General features: G+C 50.4%; 1 protein-coding gene across 2 annotated transcripts in view; it reads right to left on the bottom strand.

Moving 5' to 3' along the window:
- Positions 1-7,876: 7,876 nt before the first annotated feature.
- The window catches only part of ALDH2 (aldehyde dehydrogenase 2 family member), a gene marked incomplete at its 5' end in the record, with an annotated part of 30,945 nt that continues 12,268 nt past the window's right edge, over positions 7,877-26,553 (bottom strand). Inside the window, 11 exons of one of the 2 annotated variants that reach the window (XM_080717306.1) lie at positions 7,877-7,996; positions 11,482-11,596; positions 12,312-12,469; positions 13,255-13,419; positions 15,581-15,765; positions 16,148-16,250; positions 17,941-18,054; positions 19,258-19,386; positions 20,026-20,137; positions 23,083-23,162; positions 25,575-25,715. In XM_080717306.1, the coding sequence (XP_080573432.1) occupies positions 7,964-7,996; positions 11,482-11,596; positions 12,312-12,469; positions 13,255-13,419; positions 15,581-15,765; positions 16,148-16,250; positions 17,941-18,054; positions 19,258-19,386; positions 20,026-20,137; positions 23,083-23,162; positions 25,575-25,715 (1,335 nt within the window). In that variant the 3' untranslated portion in view covers positions 7,877-7,963. The remainder of the gene's footprint in view (positions 7,997-11,481; positions 11,597-12,311; positions 12,470-13,254; positions 13,420-15,580; positions 15,766-16,147; positions 16,251-17,940; positions 18,055-19,257; positions 19,387-20,025; positions 20,138-23,082; positions 23,163-25,574; positions 25,716-26,553) is intronic. The other variant, XM_080717307.1, reaches the window with a different exon arrangement.

Here is a 26,553-nt window from a genome sequence, read left to right as displayed (position 1 = left end):
ATGAGCTCCCTGGCCCGTTACACAGGCCCACTCTCCTCCTGTACTCTCCGCAACCTGACAGAAGCGGTTCCTCCTCCCCAATTTCCTACCACAGAGGAACACCTGCTATCATTTTTCTGGAACGTGTTTCTACAGCGTGTCTTGGTTGGCTATTCCTGGGACCGGATCACCCCATGGTTGTGACATGCCTTCTGGTTGGAATTATGCCAGATACCATGAAAGTCTGTACCCTACGCTTGCCCCCAAGACGGTCACCTTTCTACTCTTTCTTTCTCTTCTGCCCTCCCCTGGCTGCCCCATACTCATTAAAAATCTCTTAAATCTATAGTGCTACACATGCACACTTGAACTTACATGCCAACCCCTCAATATTTATTTATTTATTTATTTATTTTGTGGTACTAAGGCTCCTGGAAGCCCTTCTACCTTAGGGCTACACTCCCAGACCTATTTTATATTTTTATTTGGAAACGGCCTCTTAAAGCCAGCGCCCGCTGCTGGCTTCGAACCTGCGCGATCCTCCTGTCTCCACCTCCCAAGCTCGGGGATGACAAGCGTGCGCCACCACGCCCGGCAACCCCTCAATATTTCAAACCTGACCATCACCCAGGACTGTGAGCTCTGCTTACCTCTTCCTCTCACCAGATACACTGTGGTCGCAACCTGCTTACACGCCTGGACCTCTTCCAACGTTTCCTTTCACCCACAAATCCGCGGAGGAGCACCTTTCCAACTCATGCGCTTAGATGACCTCTACAGGTTCCAGATCACCGACATGACTAAAACAACTTTAACAGCCAGAGCTGTACAGCTTCTCTGCTCCTATACGAACAACATCACCAAATACAGCTCGCGGGAAGTCACCATCCAGGGTCTGGTCACCGTAGACACCATGCCTGCCTATCAGGCCCCTCTGTATTAGTCGAAATCAAAATGGCAAATTCCTAGGGCACATAAGTCAACATCTTTGTAATTTTACAATCCATATTAAACCTTCCAGGGATCATGTTAACTTCGGAGTTACCCAAATGGCTGCCTTCACTAAACCTGTGTGATTCTCGGGGTCCCCTGAAAAAAAACTCCCTCTCGATTGTGTAGTGGTGGACCTCGACCCTGCCCCTCGCTCTTCCCGTGGCAGCTGTGTGAGGCTTCTACGCAAGTCAGTTGTCATCAGATCCCTTCTCCAGGCTACCCTGACTCCAAATTCTGGGTAGAAAGAAAACGAAAAATCTGTTCTTTGAAAATATCACAGCAGCCAGGCGTGGTGGCGCACGCTTGTAATCCCCGCGCTTGGGAGGCAGAGACAGGAGGATCGCGCAGGTTCGAAGTCAGCCGTGCTGGTTTAAGAGACCCTGTTTCCAAATAAAAGATAAAAAATTGGTCTGGGAGTGTAGCCCGGAGGTAGAAGGGCTTCCAGGAACCCCAGTACCACACACACACACAAAAAGAAAATATCACAGCATAAGCCTCTCAAGTCAACCCTGCTCTTTCAGTCTGGGAAAGAGAGAATAATCAACTAAAACACCTCGTTTCCATAGACACCACATTTTGCCTCCATCACCAAGGAATCTCCTTTCTCCATGGAATTAACACCTACCTCTGCCTTCCCACAAACTGGACAGGAGCCTGAACCATAGTCCATCTTGTACCAGAGCTAGAAGTAGCCCCTGAAGGGACCTGGCCATTGCCCACCTTTTGCTTGGCCAGGGAGGAGTACAGGAATAAGTCGCATCATAGGTGGGCTGGCAGATTCTTTCGCATATTGTAATAACTTATCCCAAGACTTAGCAGGAAGTCTAGAGGAAACAGTATAATAGCCATCTAAACCAAACTGATGACTTAACAGGCATCGTCCTGCACAAGAGACAAGGTCTGGACCTTGTCATTGCAGAAGAGGGAGGTCCGTGCTTATTTTGGGAGGAAGAATGCAGCTTCTATGCCAACCGAGCTGGGGTTGTGCGGAACACAGCAAAAGGCTTGCCAATAGAGCCGCCAAGATCCAGAATCCTGGGGCACAAGAACAAAATAGGGCTTTTTGGCTTTTTCCATGACCCAATCCCCTGCGGATCTGTTATCCAATCCCCTACTAATGCTCCCCTTGGCTCTCATTTTTGGGCCGTGCACAGTGTGAGCCCCTTTCATCCTTCTGTAAAATCGCTTTAAAGTAATCACAAGCCAGGTGACATTTTACTCCCTCACTCTACCACTAGATCCCCACCTCTCCCACAAAGGACACTCCTGTAGGGACAACTGGTCGACCCTGACCTACAGAAGACAGAGAACCGATGCCCCTCCACAGCGAGGGGGAAATGAGCCTGCAATGCTAGGGCATGAGCCCGTCAATATCACTCCACTTAATCTTTCCCCACATAGTTGCCCTTCGTGATTGTCTTTGTTTTGTTCTTTTGTTGCTACGCTGAAGATTACTCGAGGACCATGAGAAGCTGGCTCCCTCCAGCTTCACGAACCCAGCTACATCCAGCTTGGTCTCCCACCTGCGGTAGACAGATCCCTCTCCTATTACCTTGTCCTTCAGGGCTGATGCCATTTTGGGTCTCAGCCTGTCTGCTTGAAGAAGTCAAAATGTTATTATTCCGCAATCACATCGTGTGCCACCACGCCCAGCTACAAATAAATATTTACAAATAAATAAGTGTGTGTGTGTGTGTGTGTGTGTGTGTGTGTGTGTATATATATATTCTGTGTGTGTGTGTTGTACTAGGGGTTGAGCCCCTGAGCTACATCTCCATTCCTTGTTCCATTTATTATTATTATTATTATTATTTTATTATTAATTAATTAAAAAAAATTTTTTTGCAACAGGGTCTTGGTCAGGTAGCGCACGCAGGCCTCAAACCTCTTGGACCTCCCGTCTCAGCCTCCCAAGTACTAGGATTCCATATTCCTTTCAGGAGTCGTTGCCGTGTTCTGCAAAGGGGACTTTGAGCTCGCGTCCTCAAAAAGCCTTTGGCCAGATAAACTGGCTTGCTCTGCTCCCGCCCATCCCTGAACAGCCAGTCTCAAGGAGTCCTTGTGTGAATCTGGGAGGTTTTCCCCCAAGACAGCTTAAGCACTTTGTTATTTAAGGAACTTATGTCCAGGTCTTATCGAATTCCACCGGCCTGGTGCTGCCCTCGCTGGAGCCGCGGGGCCTCGACCCTCCCGCCGCCCTCGCGCCCCCTGCCGGCCGCTGCCTGCAACTTCCACTCCCCGCAACAAAAGCCCCGCGCCCCAGCCCACAATGAACAATTAACTCATCCCGCCTCGCCTGCGGGGCCTCCACTCGAAACCTACTACCCAGGGCGGCCGGCTCCGCACGCACACGCACACACTCACTCACACGCAGGAACACAACCCACATCCTCCGGTTCTGCAGGAAACCCTCCGGCCTCAGGCCTCCTGCACTACACCCAAGGTTGGCTTTCTACACCGAGCACGAACAGAACGTGACGCGACTTACGTGGACACCCAAGGGTGTCACTAGGACCCAGATCACCAAGGAGGCTCTGTCCCTTAGCTCCAGGCCCTCGACCCTAAGCCTGTCTCCCTCCCCATAACGTGGACACTGTCCTGATTTGGGAGGTAGCCATTTCAGCGTGTGTGTGTGTGTGTGTGTGTGTGTGTGTGTGTGTGTGTGTTACCGGAGACTAAACCCAGGAGGCTTCTATCTCCCAGCTACAAAAGGACCGTCCCAGTCCGTTTTGTTACGGTTTGCCCACCCAACTGTGAGTTCTTCCTCCCAGGGCTTATAAGAATTAATCAACGGGAGACTCAGTTGGAATTCAGTGCAGAGCAAGATTGGCTGCAGGAGCCAAAGTAACAGAGAGCACGAAAGAGGGCGAGTTGGCCGGTCTTGGCGGCGCACGCTTGTCATCCCAGCATTCGGGAGGCTGAGGCCCGAGGATCGCGGTTCGCGGACAGCCTCAGCTACTTAGCGAGGCCCTATGCAGCTCAGTGAGACCCTGTTTCAAAATAAAAAGAATAAAAAAAAATAGGGCAGGGGTTGTAGCTCGGAGGTCAAATGCCCCTGGGTTCCATCCCAGACCCTCAAAAATAAAAAAATAAAACAAAAAATGCCAGGTGTGGTGGCACTCTTGTAATCTCAGCATTCGTGAGGCTGAGACAGGAGGATGGTGGTTTGGGAACAACAGCCTCAGCTACTTAGTGAGGCCCTTTGCAACTCAGTGAGACCATTTCAAAATAAAGAATAAAAAAATAGGGCTGTGCCTCTGGATTCCATCCCCAGTACTGCAAATAAACAAACAAACAAACCTGGGAGACCGGAGGTAAAAAGTCCCTGAACCACCAAAATAAAAAAAATAAAAAAGAGTTCAAAATAGGGCTGGAAGCCAGGCATGGTGGCGCACGCTTGTAATCCTACTCTTGGGAGGCTGAGACAGGAGGATCGCACAGGTTCGAAGCCAGCCTCAGCTACTTAGTGAGGCTCTCGGCAACTTAGTGAGATCCTGTTTCCAATAAAATATAAAATAGGTCTGGGAGTATAGCCCGGAGGTGGAAAGCCTCTGGGTCCCACCCCCAGTACCACCAAAAAATAAATAAATAATAATAATAATAAATAAAATAGGGCTGGGAGTTTGGAGGTAGAATGCCCCTGGATTTGATTCCTGGTTAAGCGCGTGCACGCGCGCGCGCACACACACACATACACGCACACACGCGCGCGTGCACACACACACACACGCACACACACACACACACACACACACACACACACACATCTGCAGAGCTTATATAAGTTACCCCTGCCTCTTTCCCAGAGGGTTGTTATGTTTGTTTATACCAGCATAAAATACAGGGACCCATTTTTTTCCTGTCCACGTGAAAGGATAATGTTTCTTCTCAAATCCAGTTCTCAAGCCCGAAACCTTCTAAAGTTTAACGTTTTAATATTTGTTACCAAAGTTATCAGCAGGCCAGTTTGGCTGCGGTATCCCTCGTGACTTCCGGACGGGATGTGTAGTGTTCCTTTAATTAACTCCTCCTGGGGCTGTAACTTCTGGCCTGAAGCAACCGTTCTGTTTTAACCCTTCCAGTGTTTGCTCTGCTTTAGAACAGGGCACGGGATAAAATTATTTACTCATTCTAGGATCACCTTTTATATTTTTCCTTTTTATTTTGCAGTACTGGGGCATTTGACCTCCAAGCCACACCCCCTCCCCTATTTTTTATTCTTTCTTTGTTCTTTTTCTTTCTTTCTTTCTTTTTTTTTTTTTTTTGTGGTACTGGGGGTGGAACCCAGGGGCTTTTCTACCTCCAGGCTATACTCCCAGACCTATTTTATACTTTATTTGGGAACAGGATCTCACTAAATTGCTGAGAGCCTCACTAAGTAGCTGAGGCTGGTCTTGAACCTGTGCGATCCTCCTGTCTCGGCTTCCAAAGTACTGGGATTACAAGCGTGCGCCACCACGCCCAACTTTATTCTTTATTTTGAAACAGGGTCTTCACTAAATTGCGGAGGGCCTAAGTAGCTGGGGCTGTCCGCGAACCGCGGTCCCCCTGTCTCAGCCTCCCGCAGGCCGGGACGACAGGCGTGCGCCACCGAGCCCGGCTTTCGTCTAGTTTCTTGTTTTGAAGCAGCCTCGCTAGCTTGCCGAGAGCCTCGCTACGTCGTTGAGGCTGCCCTTCAACCTGGCGGCATGCTGTCTCCCAGAACATTTTCCCCACTCCCAAAGGATGCTCCGCGTTCTCCTCTTCTCCTCCAGCCCCCGCCTGCCTGCCTTCTGTCTGGATTCGCCGACTCCGGACCATGCAGGGTTGATCCAGACAGACCAGCAATGGGCCAGACAGTGTGTGGCCTTTGTTCATCCACGTTGTGGCGTGTAGAAAACCCCCGCTGCAGAATATTGCGCCGAGTGACTATTGCTGCCGTGTCATTCCGGATCCATTGGTGGGCACCGGGTTTGTGTCTGCCTTTTGGCTAGTGTGGACAATTCGCGCATGCGTTTTTGTTGTAGTCTACGTTTCCGGGGGCTTTGGGTCTCGGACGCTCACTGAAGGACCCCGGGAGCCGGGGTTCCGTCCGCTCTTGGAGAGGCGGGCGCTGCAGTTCCGCACGTCCCCACAAGGTGGCGCCGACGCGCAGGCAGCGCCGCCTCCGCGCTGTCTCCAGCTGCGGGGAGGGGTCGGGGAGGGCCCCCAGCCCATTGTCCGGCTCCAGAGGCCCGCATTTCCTGTTGGGGCACCGCAAAGCTAAATCCACAAACAGCATCTCTACACCTAATACTCCTGTGACTGACCCACATCCCTATACCCAGAGATATCAGGTTGTTCACCACCCAAGAACGTTGTTTTTATTTCTACGGTACTAGTTGCTTCTTGTCTCCAAGTGCAAAGAGATTTAATACGTATCTAAGATGTCAAAAACAACGTAATAGCCAGGTGTGGTGGCGGACGCCTGGCACGCCGTACTGGGGTGGCTGAGATGGGAGGATTGCAGGTTCAAGCCCAGCCTCAGCAACTTAGCATGCCCGTTTCAAAATTAAAAATAAAAAGAAACCAGGCATGGTGGTGCCCACGCTTGTAACCCCAGCATTTGGGAGGCTGAGACAGGAGGATCGCGGGTCGCTGCCAGCCTCAGCTACTACTTAGTGAGGCCCTTTGCAGCTCAGTAAAACTGTTTCAAAAAATAAAGCATAAAAAATAGGGCTGGGGGTGTTGCTCGGAGGTAGAATGCCCCTGGGTTCCATCCCCAAGTACTGAAAAAAATAAAAAAGGGTAAGTCCAGAGGGATTTGGGAAAGTGTTGTAAAACGATCATTTCAAATCTCACTTATCTCTACCTGGTTGGCTCGAGTCCATTTCCAAATCTTTTTATATATCTTAGAGAAACAAACGAGCTAGAAACCTGAGATGCCCAGGAGCTTCTGGGAGCTTCTGGGAGCTTCTGGGAGCTTCTGGGAGCTTCTGGGAGCCGGCTGGTGTGAGCAGTCGTGTCTCCCAGGGGAAGCTTTGCGGAGGTGTCCGCGGAGCTCAGGAGGTTAACAAGACAAACTCTCTTTGTTTTCATTATTGTGCAATGCGTAAATTAGTAACATTCACAAATACTACCATGAAAAAGCCGGGCGTGGTGGTGCATGCTTGTCATGCCGAGGCTGAGACCCGAGGATCGCGGTTCGCGGACAGCCTCAGCTACTTAGCGAGGCCCTCTGCAACTCAGTGAGACCCTGTTTCAAAATAAAGAATAAAAAATAGGGCAGGGGGTGTAGCTCGGAGGTCAAATGCCCCTGGATTCCATCCCCAGACCCACAAAACAAAAAACAAAACTACCATGAAAATAAAGTACATCCTCTGAATGACACCCCCAGCCCTATTTTTTATTCTTTGTTCTGAAACAGGGTCTCACTGAATTGCAGAGGGCCTCGCTAAGTAGCTGAGGCTGTCCGTGCACCTGCGATCCTCCGGTCTCAGCCTCCTGAATGCTGGGATGACAAGCGTGCGCCACCGCGCCCGGCTTCCCAGCCCTATTTTAATGTTATTTTGAAACAGAATCTTACTAGGTTTATGAGAGTCTCACTATGTTGCTGACTGACCTCAAACTTGCGATCCTCCTGTCCCAGCCTCCCAAACACTGGGAGAAGAGAGTAAGCCCCAAGAAGAAAGAAGAGCGCAGGTCTGTTTTTAATGAGCTTTAGTTTAGGATACAAAGCAGGGCATTCGACAGTCGTCTCGATGCCCATACAGTCTTACACAATGGCTTTTCCTTCCCCCGGAAAAGGCAAGTTCAAGCAGTGTCTCAGAGAGAGAGAAGAGAAGACATTTCAGTCTGTCTTTTGGAGAAGTGATTCTGAAAGAGAACAGCGCTGTTCATTTTAAAAAGGCTTTCCACGAGCCGGCCGCCCGGATGGCGGTGCAGGCTGGGCGCCGCGGGCTGGGTCTTGGCTCCCCCGCTGCCATCTTGGACTCTCCCGGCACCGGGTGAGGACGGAAGGTGGAGAGGCTCCTTAGGAATTCTTCTGAGGGACTTTGATGGTGACCTGTAGGGATTCAGGGGATACAGAAAAGCCGCTCAACCTTCCTCAGGCTCAACCTTCGGTCAGGTGTTCTCGACAAGGGCCATCAGGCCCCACACGGACACTCAGCACTGTCTGGAGACACTTTCTTTTTTTCTTTCTTTCTTTTTGTATGGGGGGACTGAACCCAGAGGCATTCTAATTTCAAGCTATGCCCCCAGCCTTTTGTTTATTTATTTATTTATTATTTATTTATTTATTTATTTTTGCAATCCTGGGGATTGAACTCAGTCATTCTACCTCTGAGGTACACCACCACCTTATTTATTTATTTATTTATTTATTTATTTATTTATTTTGTACTGGTATTGGGAAGAGGGTTTAAAATGTATTAATGTGTCACTACTGGGAAAGATGTCCAATCTTAAAATATATCTTCTTTACTAAGAAAGCCAGGGTTAGCTAACATGTCCTTGCATTCCTAAGCACAATTTAACACATTTTGGGGGATAAGAAAGGTAAAAGCCTGTGTTTGGAGACAGAGATGCCTCCCCCTTTAGGCCATAAATTTAGAGGGAGAGATAACAGAAGCAGAGCTGGGTTGGAGATAAGGGGTAACATGATCTCCAAAATCAGAGGGACCTGCTGGACTTAGACAGGATAAAAACTCAGTAAACTGGAGTTCTTTGGCATTTTCACTCGAATTGCCCCCCTGTGCCTTGCTCCGGCACAGGGCTGTAACTATCTCTGTATTTCTATCTTTTTAATAAACTTCTTTAAATCTTCAGCAGCTGTCCAAGCGATGAATACTTATTCTTAGCTTAGGACAAGAATCCACGGTTTTTCTGTTTGTCTGTCTGTGTGATAGTGGGGGGGGGATTACTTCTCCACATACACACACCACGCACACACCCCCAACCTATTCCCGCAATGTATTTATTTATTTATTTATTTATTTATTTATTTATTTATTTATTTTTTATTTTGTGGGTCTAGGGATGGAACCCAGGTGCATTCGACCTCTGAGCTACACCCCCTGCCCTATTTTTTAATTCTTTTTTTTTTTTTTTTGGGGGGGGGTGTCTGGAAATGAAACCAAGGGGCATTCGACCTCCAAGCTACACGCCCTGCCTTAATTCTTATTTTTTATTTTGAAACAGGGCCTCACTGAGTTGCAGAGGGCCTCACTAAGTAGCTGAGGCTGTCCGCAAACCGCGATCCTCCTGTCTCAGCCTCCCGAATGCCGAGATTACGAGTGTGTGACACCAAGCCTGGCTCCTATTATTTATGTATTTATGTATTTATTTATTTATTTATTTATGGTACTGGGGATAAACAACCCTGGGGTTTTCTAACTCAGCTTTTTCTTGGGGCAGTAGTGAGGATTGAACTCAGGGACATATCACCTCTGAGTTACACCTCCAGCCCAATTTTATTTTTTATTTTGAAACAGGGTCTCATTAAGTTGCAGAGGGCCTCACAAGGTGGCTGAGGCTGGCTGTGAACCTGAGATTGTCCTGTCTCAGCCTCCGCAGAACTGGGATGCCAAGTGTGTGCCACCATGCCCAGCCTTATGTGTGTGTGTGTGTGTGTGTGTGTGTGTGTGTGTGTGTGTGTAAGGCAAATATTCGATTTAGAACAAGAGAAAGACTCCAGGAGAATAATAATTGGGGACTTCAACACTTTTTCTTCAATGGACAGATTATACAGACTGAAAAGCATTGAAGAAACATCTGAGTTGAACTATGCTAGAGAGTAAATGGACCTAACAGGTATTTATAGAGCAGGCCATGGTGGAACATGCCTGCAAATCGTATCTGGGAGGTTGAGATAGTAGGATCACAGGTTTGAGGATGGCCTGAGCAAGTAGCAACATTTTCATCAACCTAGTGAGACTCTGTTGCAAAATAAAAATAAAAGCTGGCCCTGCGTGGAGGCACACACTTGTAAGGGACACACTTGTAATCCCAGTGCATGGGAGGCTGAGATAGGAGGACTGCACAGGTTCGAAGCCAGCCTCAGCTACTCAGTGAGGCTCTCAACAACTTAGACCCTGTTGACAAATAAAGTATAAAAAATAGGTCTGAGAGTATAGCCTGGAGGTAGAAAAGCTTCTGGGTTCCACCCCCGGTACCAAAAAAAAAAAAAACAGACCAGAGGTAGAATGCACCTAGGTTCAATTCCCAGTAACACACACACACACACACAAACTCAGTAGACAGGAAGAAAAAATAAACGGCCTCATCCATACCTGCTTGCAAAGGTGACTTCTCTGACGGATCCCACCCAGTGCCTATGCATGCAAGTCAAGCACTCTACGACCCAGCTACACCCAAAGCCCTATTTTATTATGTTTTTATTTTTGGAACAAGGCCTTGCTAAGTTGCCGAGGCTGATCTCAAACCTGCGATCCTCCAGTCTCAGCATCCCCCATGTAGCGGGATGACAGGGGAGACTCAGAGTTCTTTGAACATTTTTATTGCATCTGATTTATTCCTCTTAGAAATAATGCTGTGATGGATACGTATAATACTGCTTTCTTTGTATTTCTGATTACTTCCTCAAGCTATTTTCCTGTTGATGGAATAGCACAATTAAGTTGTCGGTGGAAGCCAGGCACGGTGGCACCCGCCTGGGATCCCAGTACTGGGGAGGCTGAGACAGGAGGATCGCAGGTTGGAGGTCAGCCTCAGCAACAGGAGCAAGAATCTCCACAACCTAGCAGGATCCTGTTTCCAAAATAAAAAATAAAAAGGAGCCGTGCATGGTGGTGCAGGCTTGTAATCCCAGTACTGGGGAGGCTGAGACAGGAGGATCACAGGTTCGTGACCAGCCTCAGCTACTTTGTGAGGTCTTCCACAAGTTAGTAAAACCCTGTTTTAAAATAAAGAATAAAAAATAGGGCTGGGGGTGTAGCTCAGAGGTAGAATGTCCCTGGGTTCAAGCCCTCATACCGCAAAAAAAAAAAAAAAAAAAAAAAAAAAAAATTAAAATGGCTGGGGGTGGAGCTCAGAGGTAGAATGCCTTTAGGTTGACTGCCCAATACAAAAAATACTGTCAATGGATTTGCCACGGCCTTTGATATCTAATGCCCACTAGCCTGATTCTTACTAGAAGCTTTTTCTTAAGCCAGGCATGGTGGTCAACGTCTGTAATACCAATACTTGGGAGGCTGAAACAGGAAGATTACAGGTTTGAGGCCTGTCTCGTCAACTTAGCAACACTTTCAGCAACCTGGCGAGACTGTTTCCAAACAAAAATAAAAAATAAAAAGGGCTGGGGGTGTAGCTCCCAATGTCCCATCCCCAGTACCCCCAGTATCCCCACTGCGGCCTTTCCTTCTGCTCAGGCTCTCTGGCCCTGGCAAATGACTGTGCAGGCCACGTGGGGCTCAAGGCCTTAGAGACTGGGTCTAACCTCTTTTGTGGCTCTGCTGGCTTAGAATGAGAAGTCAGTAATAAACAGCGATGCTCTCCAGCCCGGGGGAGAGGCCGTGGCCCCGCACTCACCGTCTTCACCTCTGTATACGCCTGCAAGCCGTACTCGCCCAGCTCCCGGCCGCTCCCCGACATCTTGTAGCCGCCAAACGGGGACTGGGCCCCAAATACATCATAGCAGTTGACCCTAAGATTTCAAACGACAATGTAGAGATCACTGGAGGGGATGTGTGTTCCAGCCCCAGCACCCCGAGCACCCCCAGCAGGGGTCTAGCGTCTTGCTAAGGAAAAATGCACAGACGAAGCCCTGGTAGTAAGTGAGGGAGGAGGTCAAAGCAAGCCAGAGGAGAGAGGACCGCAAGTCCCGTGATGTGGCCACAGGCGGGTGCCAGTTACAGTACACAGGACAGTCTACCTTGGAACCCAAGGACAGCCTACCTCCGAGCTACACCCCCAACCCTATTTTTTAGTCTATTTTTGAAGCAGGGTCTCACTGAGTTGCAAAGGGCCTCGCTAAGTAGCTGAGGCTGGTCTTCATCTGCAATCCTCCCGTCTCAGCCTCCCAAGCACTGGCCTGACAAGCGTGCGCCACCACGCCCGGCTGGTGCTGGGCTTTTAAGGTCAGTGTTGCCTGTCAACCCCGGTCTCCTGCCCTGGCAACAGCTGAGTAAGGAGCCTCAGTCATCCATCTGGGAAGCCAGGGGGTGCATCTACACTGCAGAGAGGCGTAATCTCCTGGAGGGGAGGCGGTTGAAAATCTCCGCTCTATCAGCTGCTTTGCATATGCCTGACCAAGAAAAACTGAACCCGGTGTCCCAAATTCGGGGGTTCCGGAGGACCCTGGTTCTGGGGACTCTTCGCTGGGCTGGAAGGGGTCGGGGCAAGGCCTCCAGAGCTCTTACCACACAGTGCCGGCCTGAAGGGCTTGGGACAGATAATTGGCCTTGTCCAGGTCTTTTGTGAAGACAGCCGCAGCCAGCCCGTACTTGGAATTGTTGGCGCGGCCGACGACTTCCTCTATGGTCTTAAATTTCAGGATCTGCATCACAGGCCCGAAGATCTGCGGGGGAGAGAGCGGGTGGGGGAGGGGAAGCACGGAAGCGCCTCCACGGGCTGCTCAAGGTCTCACTAGGCTGCTGTGACCGGCCTCGATCCGACCCTCCTGTGTCTGCCTTCCAAGTACTGGGATTAGAGGCCTGCGCCACCTTGCCTGGCAGATATCAGACGGTGGGCAGCCACCACAAGCTGAAACGGAGAGCGAATATAAATCACTTGTTCTAGGCACAGAGCTGGCCTGAAGCCTGTGGATGGGTCAGCATCAGAATGCCAGACCAAGCCGGGCGTGGTGGCGCACGCTTGTAATCCCTGCGCTTGGGAGGCAGAGGCAGGAGGATGGAGGCCAGCCGCGCTGGTTTAAGAGACCCTGTTTCAAAAAATACAGAAAATAGGTCTGGGAGTGTAGCCCAGAGGTAGAAGGGCTTCCAGGAACCCCAGTACCATCAAAAAAAAAAAAAAAAAAAAAAAAAAGAATGCCAGACCAAGCCACGGAGGCGCACGCCTATAATCCCAGTACCTGGGAAGCTGAGACAGGAGGATCGTGGGTTCGAGGCCAGTCTCAGCAAGTAAGGGGGCTGTCATCAATTTAGCAAGACCCTGTTTCAAAACCAAAATTAAAAGGGTTGGGGGTGTAGCTAAGAGGTAGAATGCACCTGAGTTCAAAGTTCAATCCCCAGTAACACGCGCACACACACACATAAATGCACGCACGCACGCACGACGCCAGACAAAATCACCCACCTCTCCTCCCCTGAGAGCACATCCCCAGAGCGCCACCCCACTGCCAACCTCCTCCTTGGCGATGGTCATGCTGTCTTGCACATCTCCAAACACGGTGGGCTGGACGAAGTAGCCGCGGTCTGCAGCGGCCCCGCCGCCACACAGCAGCTTGGCCCCCTCTTGCTTCCCGGAATCGATGTAGCCAAGGATCTTCTTAAACTGAGACTCGTCCACCTGCATGAGAAGGAGCCCAGAGGGGAGCTGGGTTCAGACATCGCCTAGGCTTCAGGCCGAGAACCATACAGACAACCAGGCACGGGGAAATGGGCCAAGGTCTTGAGCAACCAAGGTCGGGAGAGCAAACACAGAGGCCAGGAAACACAAAGCACACAGAGGCGCCAGCCTGCAGCCCCAGGACTTGGGAGGCTGAGGCGGGAAGATCACAGGCCCAAGGTCAGGTTCAGCACCTTAGTGGAACTCTCAGCAATTTAGCAAGGCCTTGTTTCAAAATTTAAAAAATAAATAAATAAAAATTTAGCCAGGCATGGTGGCCCATGCTTGTAATCCAAAAAAACAAAAATTAAAAAATGGGCAGGGGTGTCTCTCAGAGACAGAAGGCCCCTGGGTTCATTCCCCAGTACAAAAAAAAAAAAAAGGAGAAATTACATATGGCCTATCCATACGATAGCCTGGGGCTGTAGCTCAAAGGTGGGACACCCCTGGGTTCAATCCCTAGTACCAAAATAATAAAATAAATAGGCCAGGCGTGGTGGCGCACGCTTGTAATCCCCGCGCTTGGGAGGCAGAGATAGGAGGATCGCGCAGGTTCAAAGCCAGCCACGCGCGCTGGCTTAGAAGACCCTGTCTCCAAATAAAAATGTAAAAATAGGTCTGGGAGTGTAGCCCGGAGGTAGAAGGGCTTCCAGGAACCCCAGTACCGCCAAAAAAAAAAAATAAATAAATAAAATAAAATAAATAGGGTAGGGCGGGTAGCTGAGCAGCAGAATGTCCCTGGGTTCAATCCCTAGCACCACAAAAACAAAAAAAGGTAAACCCGGTGTGGTGGTCCACACCTGTAATCCGTGGGAGGCTGACACAGAAGAATCACAGATTTGCAGCAAGCCTTAGCAATTTAGTGAAACCCTCTTTCAAAATGAAGAATAATAAATAGGTATGGGAGAGCCGGGTGTGGTGGTGCATGCTTGTAATCCTAATCTCAGCACTTGGGAGGCTAAAATGGAGAGTTGCAGGTTCACAATCAGCCTCAGCAACTTAGTGAGGCCCTCCACAACTTAGTGAGACCCCGTTGAAAAAATAAATAATAAAAAATAGGGCTGGGAGTGCAGCTCAGAGGTAGAAAGCCCCTGGGTTCTATCCCCAGTACTGCAAAAAAAAAAAAAAAGTAGGTATGGGGTTGTAGCTCAGAGTTAGAATGCCCCCATATTCAATCCCCAGTTCACCAGTATAAAATTAAATTAAATTAAAAAAGCCGAGTGTTGCGGCACACATCTGTAATCCTGGTACTTGGGAGGCTGAGGCAAAAGGATCCCAGGTTCGAGGACAGCCTCAGCAAGTAGTGAGACTCTCATCAGCTTAGCGAGACCCTGATTCAAAATAAAATAAAGCCAGGTGTAGTGGTGCACGCTTGTAATCTCAGCAATGGGGCGGGGGGGCTGAGACAAGAGGATCACGGTTCAAGGACAGCCTCAGCTGCTTAGTGAAGCCCTTTGCAACTCAGTGAGACCTTATTTCAAATTAAATAATAAAAAAATAAGACTGGAAGTGTAGCTCGGAGGTAGAATGCCCCTGGGTTCCATCCCCAATACGGCAAAATATAAAATAAAAAAATAAAGCTGGGGGGGTGGGCTCGGAAGTAGATTGCCTGTGAGTTCAATCCCCAGTACTACCAAAAAAAAAAAAAAAAAAAAAAAAAAAAAAAAAGCCCCATAAAGCTGTTAAACAGAGAAGGAGAAAAGTTGGGCGTGGTGGCGCACATTGTAATCCCAGAATTCATGAGGCCGAGACAGGAGGATGGTGGTTCGTGGACAGCCTCAGCTACTGAGTGAGGCCCTTTGCAACTCAGTGAGACCTTGTTTCAAAATAAAGAATAGGGCAGGGGGTGTAGCTCAGAGGTAGAATGCCCCTGGGTCCCCATTACTGCAAAAAAAAAAGAAGAAGTTGGGCTTGTAACCCTGCAGGGTAGAGTGACACCAGCTCAGACACAGCTAAAGCGCCATTACCAAGATCTACCCGCCTCTAAACAGTGCGAAGGAGACAGAGATGGGCGCCTCTCCTAAGGGAAAGCACAACTGGTGGGAAGCAGAGATGAGACAGCCCCTGCCCCAGGCCCACGGGGCTGTGGCCCGGGCCCTTCCTGCCCCGCAGCCTGGCTTGCCTGAGGTCCCTGCTCCGTCCGGCTGTCGAAAGGGTCCCCCACCACCCGGGACTTGGCCCGGGCCACGCTCCGCTCCACGAACTCCTCGTAGACGTCCTCCTGCACGAAGGTCCGGGAGCCCGCACAACAGCACTGGCCCTGGTTGAAGAAGAGGGCGAAGTGGGCCTGCTCCACGGCCCAGGCCACTGCAGGGAGGCGGCGGGACAGGAGGAGGCCGTGAGAAGGGGAGGCCGTCCCCAGCCCCGCCCGGCCCACCATCCATCCCAGGATCCATCCACCCGCCATCAGGGCTGGTGCCCAGAGAGAGGGCAAGACAGAAGCAGCTCCCATCGCCCAGGGGGTAGCGGAGGAACAGACAGGGCGAGGAATGCTGGAAGTCTGGGGGCCCCTCGGCAGGACAGAAGGAAGGACATGCTGGGCAGAGAGGCCCAGTCCAAGGGCACGGGTGCCGCGCAGCAGGAAACCCAGGACCCGGCCTGGCCGACCAGAGGGGCCCAGGAGAGGAGAGGAGAGGGACCAAGGCCACAGTGCAGCCCGCCGTCCCGCTGGAGGCCGGGACCCGCTTACTGTCTGCGTCTGACATGATGATGTTGGGGCTCTTTCCCCCCAGCTCCAGCGTCAGCCTCTTGAGATTACTCTTCCCCGCGGCAACCTGGATCAGGTGGCCCACCTGGAGGGGGGCAGGAGCAGAGGAGAGAGCTCTCGGGAGTCCAAGACCCCCCACCACAATGAGGATGGCTGTGTCCAAAGGGCCAACGCTCAGGGTGGGTTAAATTCATCTCTGATTTTTTTTTTTACTGGGGATTGAACCCAGGAGCATTCTACCTCTGAGTTATACCTCCAGCCTTATTCTATTATGTATGTATGTATGTATGTATGTATGTATGTATGTATGTATCTATCTATCTATCTATCTATCTATTTATCTATTGTTATTGGGGATTGAACCCAGAGACATTCTAACGCCAAGCTCCGACCCAGCCCCATTTTATTTCTTATTTGGAAGCTGTTGGTAAAGATGGGGAAAGCATTAGTGAGCCCCTCTGCAACTTCGTGAGACCCTGTTTCAAAATAAAGAATAAAGCCGGGCGTGGTGGCGCACGCTTGTAACCCCAGCATTCGGGAGGCTGAGACCTGGAGGATCGCGGTTCGCGGACAGCCTCAGCTACTTAGCGAGGCCCTCTGCAACTCAGTGAGATCCGGTTTCAAAATAAAGAATAAGAAATAGGGCAGGGGGTGTAGCTCAGAGGTAGAATGCCCCCGGGTTCCATCCCCAGACCCGCAAAAAAATAAAAATAAAAATAAAGAATAAAAAATAGGGTAGGGGATGTAGCTCGGAGGTCAAATGCCCCTGGGTTCCATCCCCAGACCCGCAAAAAAAAAAAAAAAAAAAAAAAAAGATGGGGAAAGCAGTGCACAGCTCTACAGCAGGAACAGATTTTATTCTTGGATAAATCTGGGAGGGGGCGAGAGTCCATGAGCGTCAGGAGCCCCTTCCTTACAGACTAAGGGCTTTTTCGGGCATTAGGGGGAGGGAGGGCGAGGCAGTCCTGTATTCCTCCTACTGGTCAGCGAGACAGCTGCCCAGAGCAGCTGAATTTATGGGGCTGGAGGATGGCTAGAGACTCTTCCTTTATTCTCAACCTCCTCGCACCAGGCCTTACACTCAGACTCGCAGTGCCCACAGACACAGGCTCTCACCAGGGTGCTGAGAGCCTCACTAAGTTGCTGAGGTTGGCTTCGAACTCGTGATTCTCTCGTCTCAGCCTTCCAAGTACTAGGATTACAGGCACAAGCCACCACGCCTGGCTGTATTTCAAGTTTAAAAGAGTCTCCGGGCGTGGTGGCGCACGCTTGTAATCCAAGCATTCGGGAGGCTGAGACGGGAGGATCACGGTTCGCGGACAGCCTCAGCTACTTAGTGAGGCCCTCTGCAACTCAATGAGACCCTGTTTCAAAATAAAAAATAAAAAATAGGGCAGAGGGTGTAGCTCAGAGGTTGAATGCCCCTGGGTTCCATCTCCAGACCCGCAAAAACAAAAAACAAAAAACAGAGTCTCACTAAACTGCTAAAGCTGGTTTCGAACCTACAATCTCCTGTCTCAGCCTCCCGAATGCTGGGATTACAAGCGTGTGTCACCACACCCGGCAAGCTCTGGGCTTTCTAAAGTCAGTGGTAAACCATCAGACCCTCCCAACAGCACGCAGATCACAAAGCCATATGCAAGGGCCTCGCTGGGGTGACTCAGGCCTAGGACAGCGGCGCCCGGCACCCCGGCGCCCCTCTGGGGTAGAGCAGCGTTTGCGGCCAGCGGGCCCGCGAGCTGACTGAGCATAAGACGAGTCCCGAGGCGCCTTACCTCGGTGGAGCCCGTGAAGGCCACTTTGTCGACATCCTCGTGGGAGGCGATGGCGGCCCCCGCCGTGGGGCCTAGCCCAGGAACGATGTTGACCACGCCAGGGGGGAAGCCGGCCTGTGGGTAGAAACCAAGGGGACGCTGGGGGTCACCGTCCTGGTCCAAGGGCCTGCTTAGGAGGCAACACGGCTCTCCCTGAGAGGCAGACAGTTTGCTGGGAACGCGTGTGAGCTGAACCCGCCCTAAGAGGGAAGCAATTCACTGCAGTGCACACGGGGAGCCTGCGCATGGCGTCCCTGGTGGGTAATTCCTACTTCACCAAGAACATGATTTTCATTCTTCTGTGTGTGTGTGTGTGTGTGTGTGTGTGTGTGTGTGTGTGTGTGGCCGATTTTATATTTTTGTTTGGTAAAAGGATCTCGCTAAATTGCTGAGAATCTCACTACTTGAGGCTGTCCTCAAACCTGTGATCCTCCCATCTCAGTCTCGCACGTACTGGGATTACAAGCATATGCCACCACACCTGCATTCTTTATTCTATTTATTTGTGGTTCTGGAAGCCAGGCGTGGTGCTGAAGATTGAATCCAGAGGTATTCTACCTCCAAGCTATACTCTCAGACCTTTTTATTTATTTATTTTTTTTGTTTGTTTGTTTTCTTTTGAAACAGGATCTCGCTAAATTGCTGAGGCTGGCTTTGAGGCTGAGATCCTCCAGTCTCAGCCTTCCAAGTACTGGGATTACAGGCGTGCAATATCACATCTAGCTCTTTCTTTCTTTCTTTCTTTCTTTTCTTTTCTTTTCTTTTCTTCTTGTGTCACTAGATATCGAACCCAAAGACATTCATTCTACCTCTGACCTACACCCCCAGCTATATTTTATTCTTACTTTGAAACAGGTTTCACTAGGTGAATGAGATGCTCGCTACTTGCTGAGGCTGTCCTTGAACCTGCGATCCTCCTACCTCAGCCTCCCAAATACTGGGATTACAAATGTGTATCACCACGCTGGGCTTATTTTTGTTTTTTGAAACAGGGACTGGCTAAGTTGCTGCAGGCATCACTTAAAGTTGCTGAGGCTGGCCTTGAACCTGCAATCTTCCTATCTCAGCCTCCCAAGTACTGAGATTACAGGCCAGTGCCACCAACCTCAGCTGATTTTCTCTCTTCAAAGGGGATTTTGCCTCGAAGCCCAACGTTGGCAGGGAGTTGACAGGGAGTCCCTTTGGTGTAAGTATGATGATAACGGGGTTCTGCAGGTACCCCTGTTTGGAAGCCCTGTGCTAGGGCAGGTAGAGGTCAAGGGACACACAGGCACGCACCTCCTTGATCAAGTTGGCCACGTAGAGGGCGGTGAGGGGCGTCTGTTCAGCCACCTTCATCACGACCACGTTTCCGGTCGCCAAGGCCGGGCCCAGTTTCCAGGCTTGCATCAGGAGTGGGAAGTTCCACTGCGAGAAACAAGAGGGGCCCTGACTCAGTCCCTGCTCAGACAGCTATGCCACCTGGTGGAAGAAAGAGCTGTCCCGGAGAGCAGAGGCCACGCCAAGCCCCCACACCTCCGTCCCCGGCTTCAAGACAAGACACGTAGAAAAGGCGTGCTCATGGATCAGTGTTTTTACAAACCAGGTACCATGTTAAGCCCTAACTGCCACCACCTCCCAGAGCAGGCACTAGATTAATCTGTGTGTGTGTGTGTGCGCACGCGTGTGTGTGTGTGTGTGCGCGCACGCTCTACCTCTGAGCTACACCCCCGGCCCTTTTTATTTTTTGTTTTGAAACAGGGTCTCGCTACTTGCTGAGGCTGTCCCAAAACCTGCGATCCTCCTGTCTCAGCCTCCCAAGTGCTGGGATTACAGGTGTGCTCACTATGCCCGGCTTAACTTCCACTTTTTGGACGGAGAAACTGAGTCTTAGGGCAGTTAACTCTGCAGGTGGCAGGCTCCGACTTGAAGCCCGGCTGGCTTGGCAAAGCCGTATCTTCAGCCACCCGTCCCCAGATACCGTCCAAGGCCGCCCTTTGCAATGAGCCTGGCCAAGGCTGCTCCCACGGCAGCCTCCTGCCGACCTTGGGTGAGGCTGGCACTCACCGGAATGATCTGGCCACACACCCCCACGGGCTCGTGGCGGGTGTAGCTGAAGAAGTCTCCATCAATGGGAATGGTTTTCCCGTGGTACTTGTCAGCCCAGCCAGCATAATACCTTTAAACGAAGAAAAGTCTAATTTGGTTTTTTGTTTTGTTTGCTACCGGGGATAGAACCCAAGGCCCTTCCACTCAGAGCTACACCCCCCGGCCCTATTTTACAATTTTGGGAAAGGATCTCACTAGGTTGCTGAGGGTCTGTTAAATTGGTGAGGCTGGCCTCAAACCTGGGGTTCCCCTGTCAAAGGCTTCTAAGTGCTAGGATTACAGGCCTGGGCTACCACGCTCATCTTAGAAAAGTCTAAGTGGGTTTTGGGGGTTTTTTTTGGTGTTGGGGATTGAACCCAGGGGCATGCTACCTCCAAGCTACACACCCAGCCCTCTTCTTTATTCTTTATTTTGAAACAGGGTCTCACTAAGTTGCAGAGGTCTCACTAAGTACCTTGTCTCAGCCGCCCAAGTACTGGGATTACAAGCTTGTACCGGCATACCCAGCTTAAAGTCTAGGTTTGAAGCAAGGTCAGGGACCTCTGTTATCTCCTGAAGGACCAGGAGACTCAATCTGGTCCAACTGGATCTTTTTTTTCTTTTCTTTTCTTTGGGGGAATATAGGATATTGAACCCAGGGATGTTCTACTTCAGAGCTATACTCCAGACCTTTTCATGTTGAAATAGGGTCTCACTACATTGCTAAAGGCCTCACTTAATTGTTGAGGCTGGTCTTGAACCTGCAATCCTCCTGTCTCAGCCTCCCAAGTGCTGGATCTACAAGTGTGCACCACCACACCTGGTGGAGAATCAATATGTTAAATAAATACCCTGGTATTGTTTTCCTTTCTTTTTTTGGGGGGTGATGGTGATTGAACCCTCTTTTTATTTTTGGTGGTAGGGATTGAACCCAAGAGTATTTTACCTCTGAGCTATACCCTAGACCTTTTTATTTTATTTTTACTTTTGTGTGTGTGTGTGTATGTGTGTGTATGTGTGTGTGGTACTGGGGATTGAACCCAGGGACACTCTACCTCCAAACATCCACAGCACTATCTATTTTTTTAATTTGGAGACAGGGTCTCTATTATGTTGTAGAGTCTTGCTACATTGCTGAGGCTGTCCTGAAACCTGTGATTCTCCTGTCCCAGCCTCTCAAGTACTGAAACTGCAGGCCTGCGCCATCACGCCCAGCTCCGAATCGTTTCTGACCAGCACAAAGAGATGGTGGTAACGTTCAGAGATGCGCATGGCTCTGCCAAGACTCACCAGGCTGCTCTCTGGGGTATCCTCAAAGCCTCACTACCAACTTTTAGGGCTGGACAATTCCTTTTTTGTGTGTATGGTATTGGGGCTGGAAGCCAGGCGCCTTTTCTACCTCCGGGCGATCCTCCCAGGCCTATTTTATACTTTATTTAGAAACAGGGTCTCACTAAGTTGCTGAGAGCCTCACTAAGTGGCTGAGGCTGGCTTCAAACCTGTGATCCTCCTGTCTCGGCCTCCCAAGCGCGGAGATTACCAGCATGGGCCACCCCGCCCGGCTTTAGGGCTGGACAGCTCTTTGCTGTGACACATGGTGGCGCTAGTGCGCACCCCTGCTGTGAAGGACGGTGGCCAGCCTTCCTGGCTTCTTTTCCCCACCGCCTCTGTCCACACGTCACAGGAGCAGCCACTGTGTGTACCGTGACCTACAGCTGGTCAGACCCACAGCAGACGATCCCAGTCCTGCCCCAGGGATGTGGTACAAGGACAGAGAGACCTCGGCTTAATCGGGAAGCACAGGCGGCCGGTTCCGGGGCTAAGCGACTTGCTGCTGCTTTCTCTGGGGGACCCACTTAAGTTCATTAGTTTACCATTAAGTTAGACACGAGGCGGGGCGTGGCGGCACACAGTGATCCCACTACTTGGGAGGCTGAGACAGGAGGATCGCACAGGTTCGAAGCCAGCCTCAGCTACTTAGTGAGGCCTTTGCAACTCAGTGAGACCCTGTTTCCAAAGAAAATATAAAATAGGTCTGGGAGTGTAGCCCAGAGGTAGAAGGCTCCTGGGTTCCATCCCCAGTACCACAAAAAAGAAAGGAAAAAAAGACTAGGGGTGTAGTTAGAAGGTAGACTGCCTCTGGGTTCAAACTCTAGTACCACAAAAACAAACAAACAAATAAATAAATAAAACATGTTTATGATTGAATTAAACCCAAAGCTGCCGGGCATGGTGGTACACGGCTATGATTCCATTACTCGGGGTGCTGAGACAGGAGGGTCACAAGCTTGAGGCCAGCCTCAGAAACTTAGCGAGATCCTGTTTCAAAATAAAAAATAGCAGTTCTTGGGAGGCTGAGACAGGAGGATCACAGGTTTGCAGCCAGCCTCAGTAACTTAGGAAGCCCATCTTTAACTTCGTGAGAACCTATTTCCAAATAAAAAGAAAATAGGGCTGGCGGTGTAGCAGCTCGGAGGTAGAATACCCCCGGGTTTCATCCCCGGATCCAGCAAAATAAAACAAAATAGGATTGGAGGTATAGCTCAGAGGTGGAAAGCCCCTGGGTTCAATCCAGAGAGAGAGAGAGAGAGAGAGAGAGAGAGAGAGAGAGAGGAGAAGAAGAAGAAGAAGAAGAAGAAGAAGAAGAAGAAGGAGGAGGAGGAGGAGGAGGAGGAGGAGGAGGAGGAGGGAGGGGAGGGCAGGGGAGGGGAGGGGAGGGAGACATTACTACTGACCTTACAGAGACAGAAAGGATTATAAGAGAAAATTATGAACAACTGTACACCAACAAATTGGGTAACTTGAATAAGGTCTAAGTAACACATAAATGACCAAAAGTGACCTCGAAAAAAGAGGAAGCATTATGACTGAGTTGTAACGCTGACCCTGAGCGATATTCCCATGAAATGGAGTCTACACAGACTTCTCCACTTTCTGTGATCCCTTTGCATTTGTAGAATTCGATTTCTCCCTCCCAACTCTGCTCCCTCCCTCTCGGCATGGCCACAACAAAGACCAGGAAGGCTGAGACGGTACCGGAGACATTTCAGGACCATGTCCAAATCCACCAGGTAGGAGATGATATAGGGCTTGCCATTGTCCAGGGTCTCCAAGGCCTGAAAGAGAGCTCGCGGTCAGCGGTGCAGGGCGGTGCGGGAACGAAGCAATGGTCGGGGCTGGCACCTGGCACCGGGTCTGGACTCATTCACGGGGGCTGTGAAAAGTCGGGACATCTCGGGATCATTGTACCAACCTCTCCCATGGTAGGGGGGAGGAGAAAGAAGGGCCCTAGAAGGTATGAGGCAATAGTTTACTTTACTGACATTTTTTTTCCCTCTTAGAGTCCTGGGGATTGAAACTAGAGCTATTCTACCTCCAAGCTACACCCCAGCCCTATTTTATTTTTATTTGAAACAGGATCTCACGAGGTTGACGAGAGTCTCAGTATGTTGCTGAAGCTGTCCTCAAACCTGCAATCCTCCTTTCCCAGCCTTCTAAGTACTGGGATTATAAGTGTGTGCCATCACGCTTGGCTCTGTGACATTATTATTATTATTATTATTATTATTATTATTATTATTATTATTTGGTGGTATTGGGGGTGGAACCCAGAGGCTCTCTACCTCCGGGCTATACTCCCAGACCCATTTTATATTTTATTTGGAAACAGGGTCTCACTAAGTTGCTGAGAGCCTCACTAAGTAGCTGAGGCTGGCTTCGAACCCATGCGATCCTCCTGTCTCCGCCTCCCAAGCGCGGGGATTACAAGCATGAGCCACCACGCCTGGCTTATTATTATTTTTTAGTTTTCTACTTTCTGCCAGATCCAGGTGCAGAAATGAACAAAAAGCTTACAAAACCAGTGAATCGTGACATGAATTATCCATCGCAAGAGGGCGGAATCAGAGAAGGGAGACGGCCGTACTGCCGACGCCGTCTGAATCACCAACCGCACAGGGGACCACCGGCGGGATGGAGCGGAGGAGACGCCGGGCGCCCAGAAGCCAAAGCGGAATCCTGGAGGGAAGGTGGCGGGGTGGGGCGGGATTGTGCATGTGGGGAAGAGCCCTGCATGACTGGGCCATGGGCTAGAGCAGCGTGGTCCTGTGGTCTTGGGTACTGTGCAGAGGACTTTATCCGGAGAAAACGATGCCACGCATGGGTTAAGAGCAAGATGTCATGGGGCAATTTGCCTTCTGGAGGGGTCTGGAGAGGACTGGAAAGGCCTCCTGGTTTTTTCTGTCTCTGGAGGCCAGAAGGAGGACCCATCATGCAAAGGGGCCCAGAGAGAGGTGACCATCCCTGAGGCTCTCTCCCAGCTGTTCCACTTCTTCCTCTTCCTTCCTTCTCTCTCTCTCTCTCTCTCTCTCTCTCTCTCTCTCTCTCTCTCTCTCTCTCTCTCTCGTGCTGGGGATTGAACCCAGGGGCATTCTTACCTCCAAGCTACACCCCCAGTCCAATTTTATTTATTTATTTATTCTCAGTACTGGGGATGGAACACCCAGGGGCATTCTACCTCTGAGCTACACCCCAGCCCTATATTTTAGTCTTCTCACTCTTTTTATTTTTATTTATTTTATTTATTTTTTTTGTGTGTGTGGTACTGGGTGGAACCCAGGGGCTTTTCTACCTCTGGGCTATACTCCCAGACCTATTTTATACTTTTTGGAAACAGGGTCTCACTAAGTTGCTGAGAGCCTCACTAATTAGCTGAGGCTGGCTTTGAACCTGTGCGATCCTCCTGTCTCAGTTTCCCAGGCACTGGGATTACAAGCGTGCGCCACCACGCCCGACTCTTCTCACTTTTTGAACCAGGGTCTCACTGAGTTGCGAAGGGCGTTACTAAATAGCTGAGGCTGCTGGGCGTGATGGCGCACGCTTGTAATCCCCGCGCTTGGGAGGCGGAGACAGGAGGATCGCTCAGGTTTGAAGCCACATGTGCTGGCTTAAGAGACCCTGTTTCCAAATAAAAAGTATAAAATAGGTCTGGGAGTGTAGCCCAGAGGTAGAAAGGTTTCCAGGAAGCCCAGTACCACCAAAAATAAATAAATAAATAACTGAGGCTGTCTGCACACCTCCATCCTCTGGTTCCTGCCTCCTAAATACTGGGATTAAAAGCCTGGGCTACCATGCCTGACGCAGCCAAATTTTTTATTCTTTATTTTGAAACAGTGTCTCACTAAGTTTCGGAGGGCCTCACTAAACAGCTGAGGCTGGCCACAAATCCGGATCCTCCTGTCTCAGCCTCCTGTGGGCTGGGATTACAAGCGTGCACCATCACACCTGGCTTTAGTTTTTATTTTGAAACAGGGTCTCACTATGTTTTTAAAGGTCTCACTAAGTTGCAGAGGGTCTCACTAAGTGGCTGATGCTGTCCGAGAACCTGTAATGCTCCCGTCACAGCCTCCCAAGTCCTGGGATTACAGGCGAGCGCCACCAGGCCCGGCTTCCTTCGTTCTTGGCTGTTGCCAATGTGTGCGGAGTGGCCCTTGGGGCTGGGGGAGAGGCAGACGGGGCTGGGGACTCACCGCCAGGTAGGTCCGGTCCCGCTCGATCAGATCGGCCAGGCGGTACAGCAGCCGGCCCCTGTCAGACGCGTCCATGCGGCGCCAGGGGGAGCCCAGCTGGAAGGCAGCCCGGGCGGCCTTCACCGCCTTGTCCACGTCTTCCTGCAAAACACACACCAGGCGCTGACCCACGCACACCCCCGGGTCCTCAGAACCCAGCAGGAGGAAAAACGCCCCACAAAGGCCTTCGGAAAACCTGGCCCCGCCTGACGCGTTCAGGACTAGCTACAGGGCTGAGCGTCACGCCTTGTCTCTCCTGGCCAGGAGTTGTGGTGGAAATAGAAACCCGACCCTTTCTCGTGTGTGTGTGTGTGTGTGTGTGTGTGTGTGTGTGTGTGTGTGTGTGTGTGTGTGTTATTGGGGATTGAAACCTGGGGCATTCTACCTCTAGCCACATCCCCAAGCCCTTTTTTGTTTTATTCTGAAACAGGGTCTTGCTAGGTTACTGAGAGTCTCACTAAATTGCTAAGATTGTCCTCAAACCTGCAATCCTCCTGTCTCAGCTTCCCAAATACTGGGATTACAGGCCCAAGCGATGGCGACTGGTTTACTGTGTATTTGTTTTGTTTTGTTTGGTTTAGTGCCGGGGATAGAATTCAGGGGCCTCCTCTCTCCAAGCTATAATCTCAGCCTTATTTTATTTTTTGTTTAAAAATAATGGTCTTCCAGCCAGGCGTGGTGGCATGCACTCGTAATCCCAGTGCTTGGGAGGCTGAGACAGGAGGATCACACAGGTTAGAAGCCAGCCTCAGCTACTTAGTGAGGCCCTCTGAAACTTAGTGAGACCCTGTTTCCAAATAAAGCATAAAATAGATCTGGGAGTATAGCCTGGAGGTAGAAAAGCCCCTGGGTTCCACCCCCAGTACCAAGAAAGAAAGAAAGAAAGAAAGGAAGAAAGAAAGAAAGAAAGAAAGAAAGAAAGAAAGAAAGAAAGAAAGAG

Source organism: Muscardinus avellanarius (assembly GCF_963383645.1).
Source record: "Muscardinus avellanarius genome assembly, chromosome: 21".
NCBI classification, from domain to species: domain Eukaryota; kingdom Metazoa; phylum Chordata; class Mammalia; order Rodentia; family Gliridae; genus Muscardinus; species Muscardinus avellanarius.
Note: the sequence above shows the minus strand (reverse complement) of the source record. Positions and strands in the feature narration are given on the sequence as shown.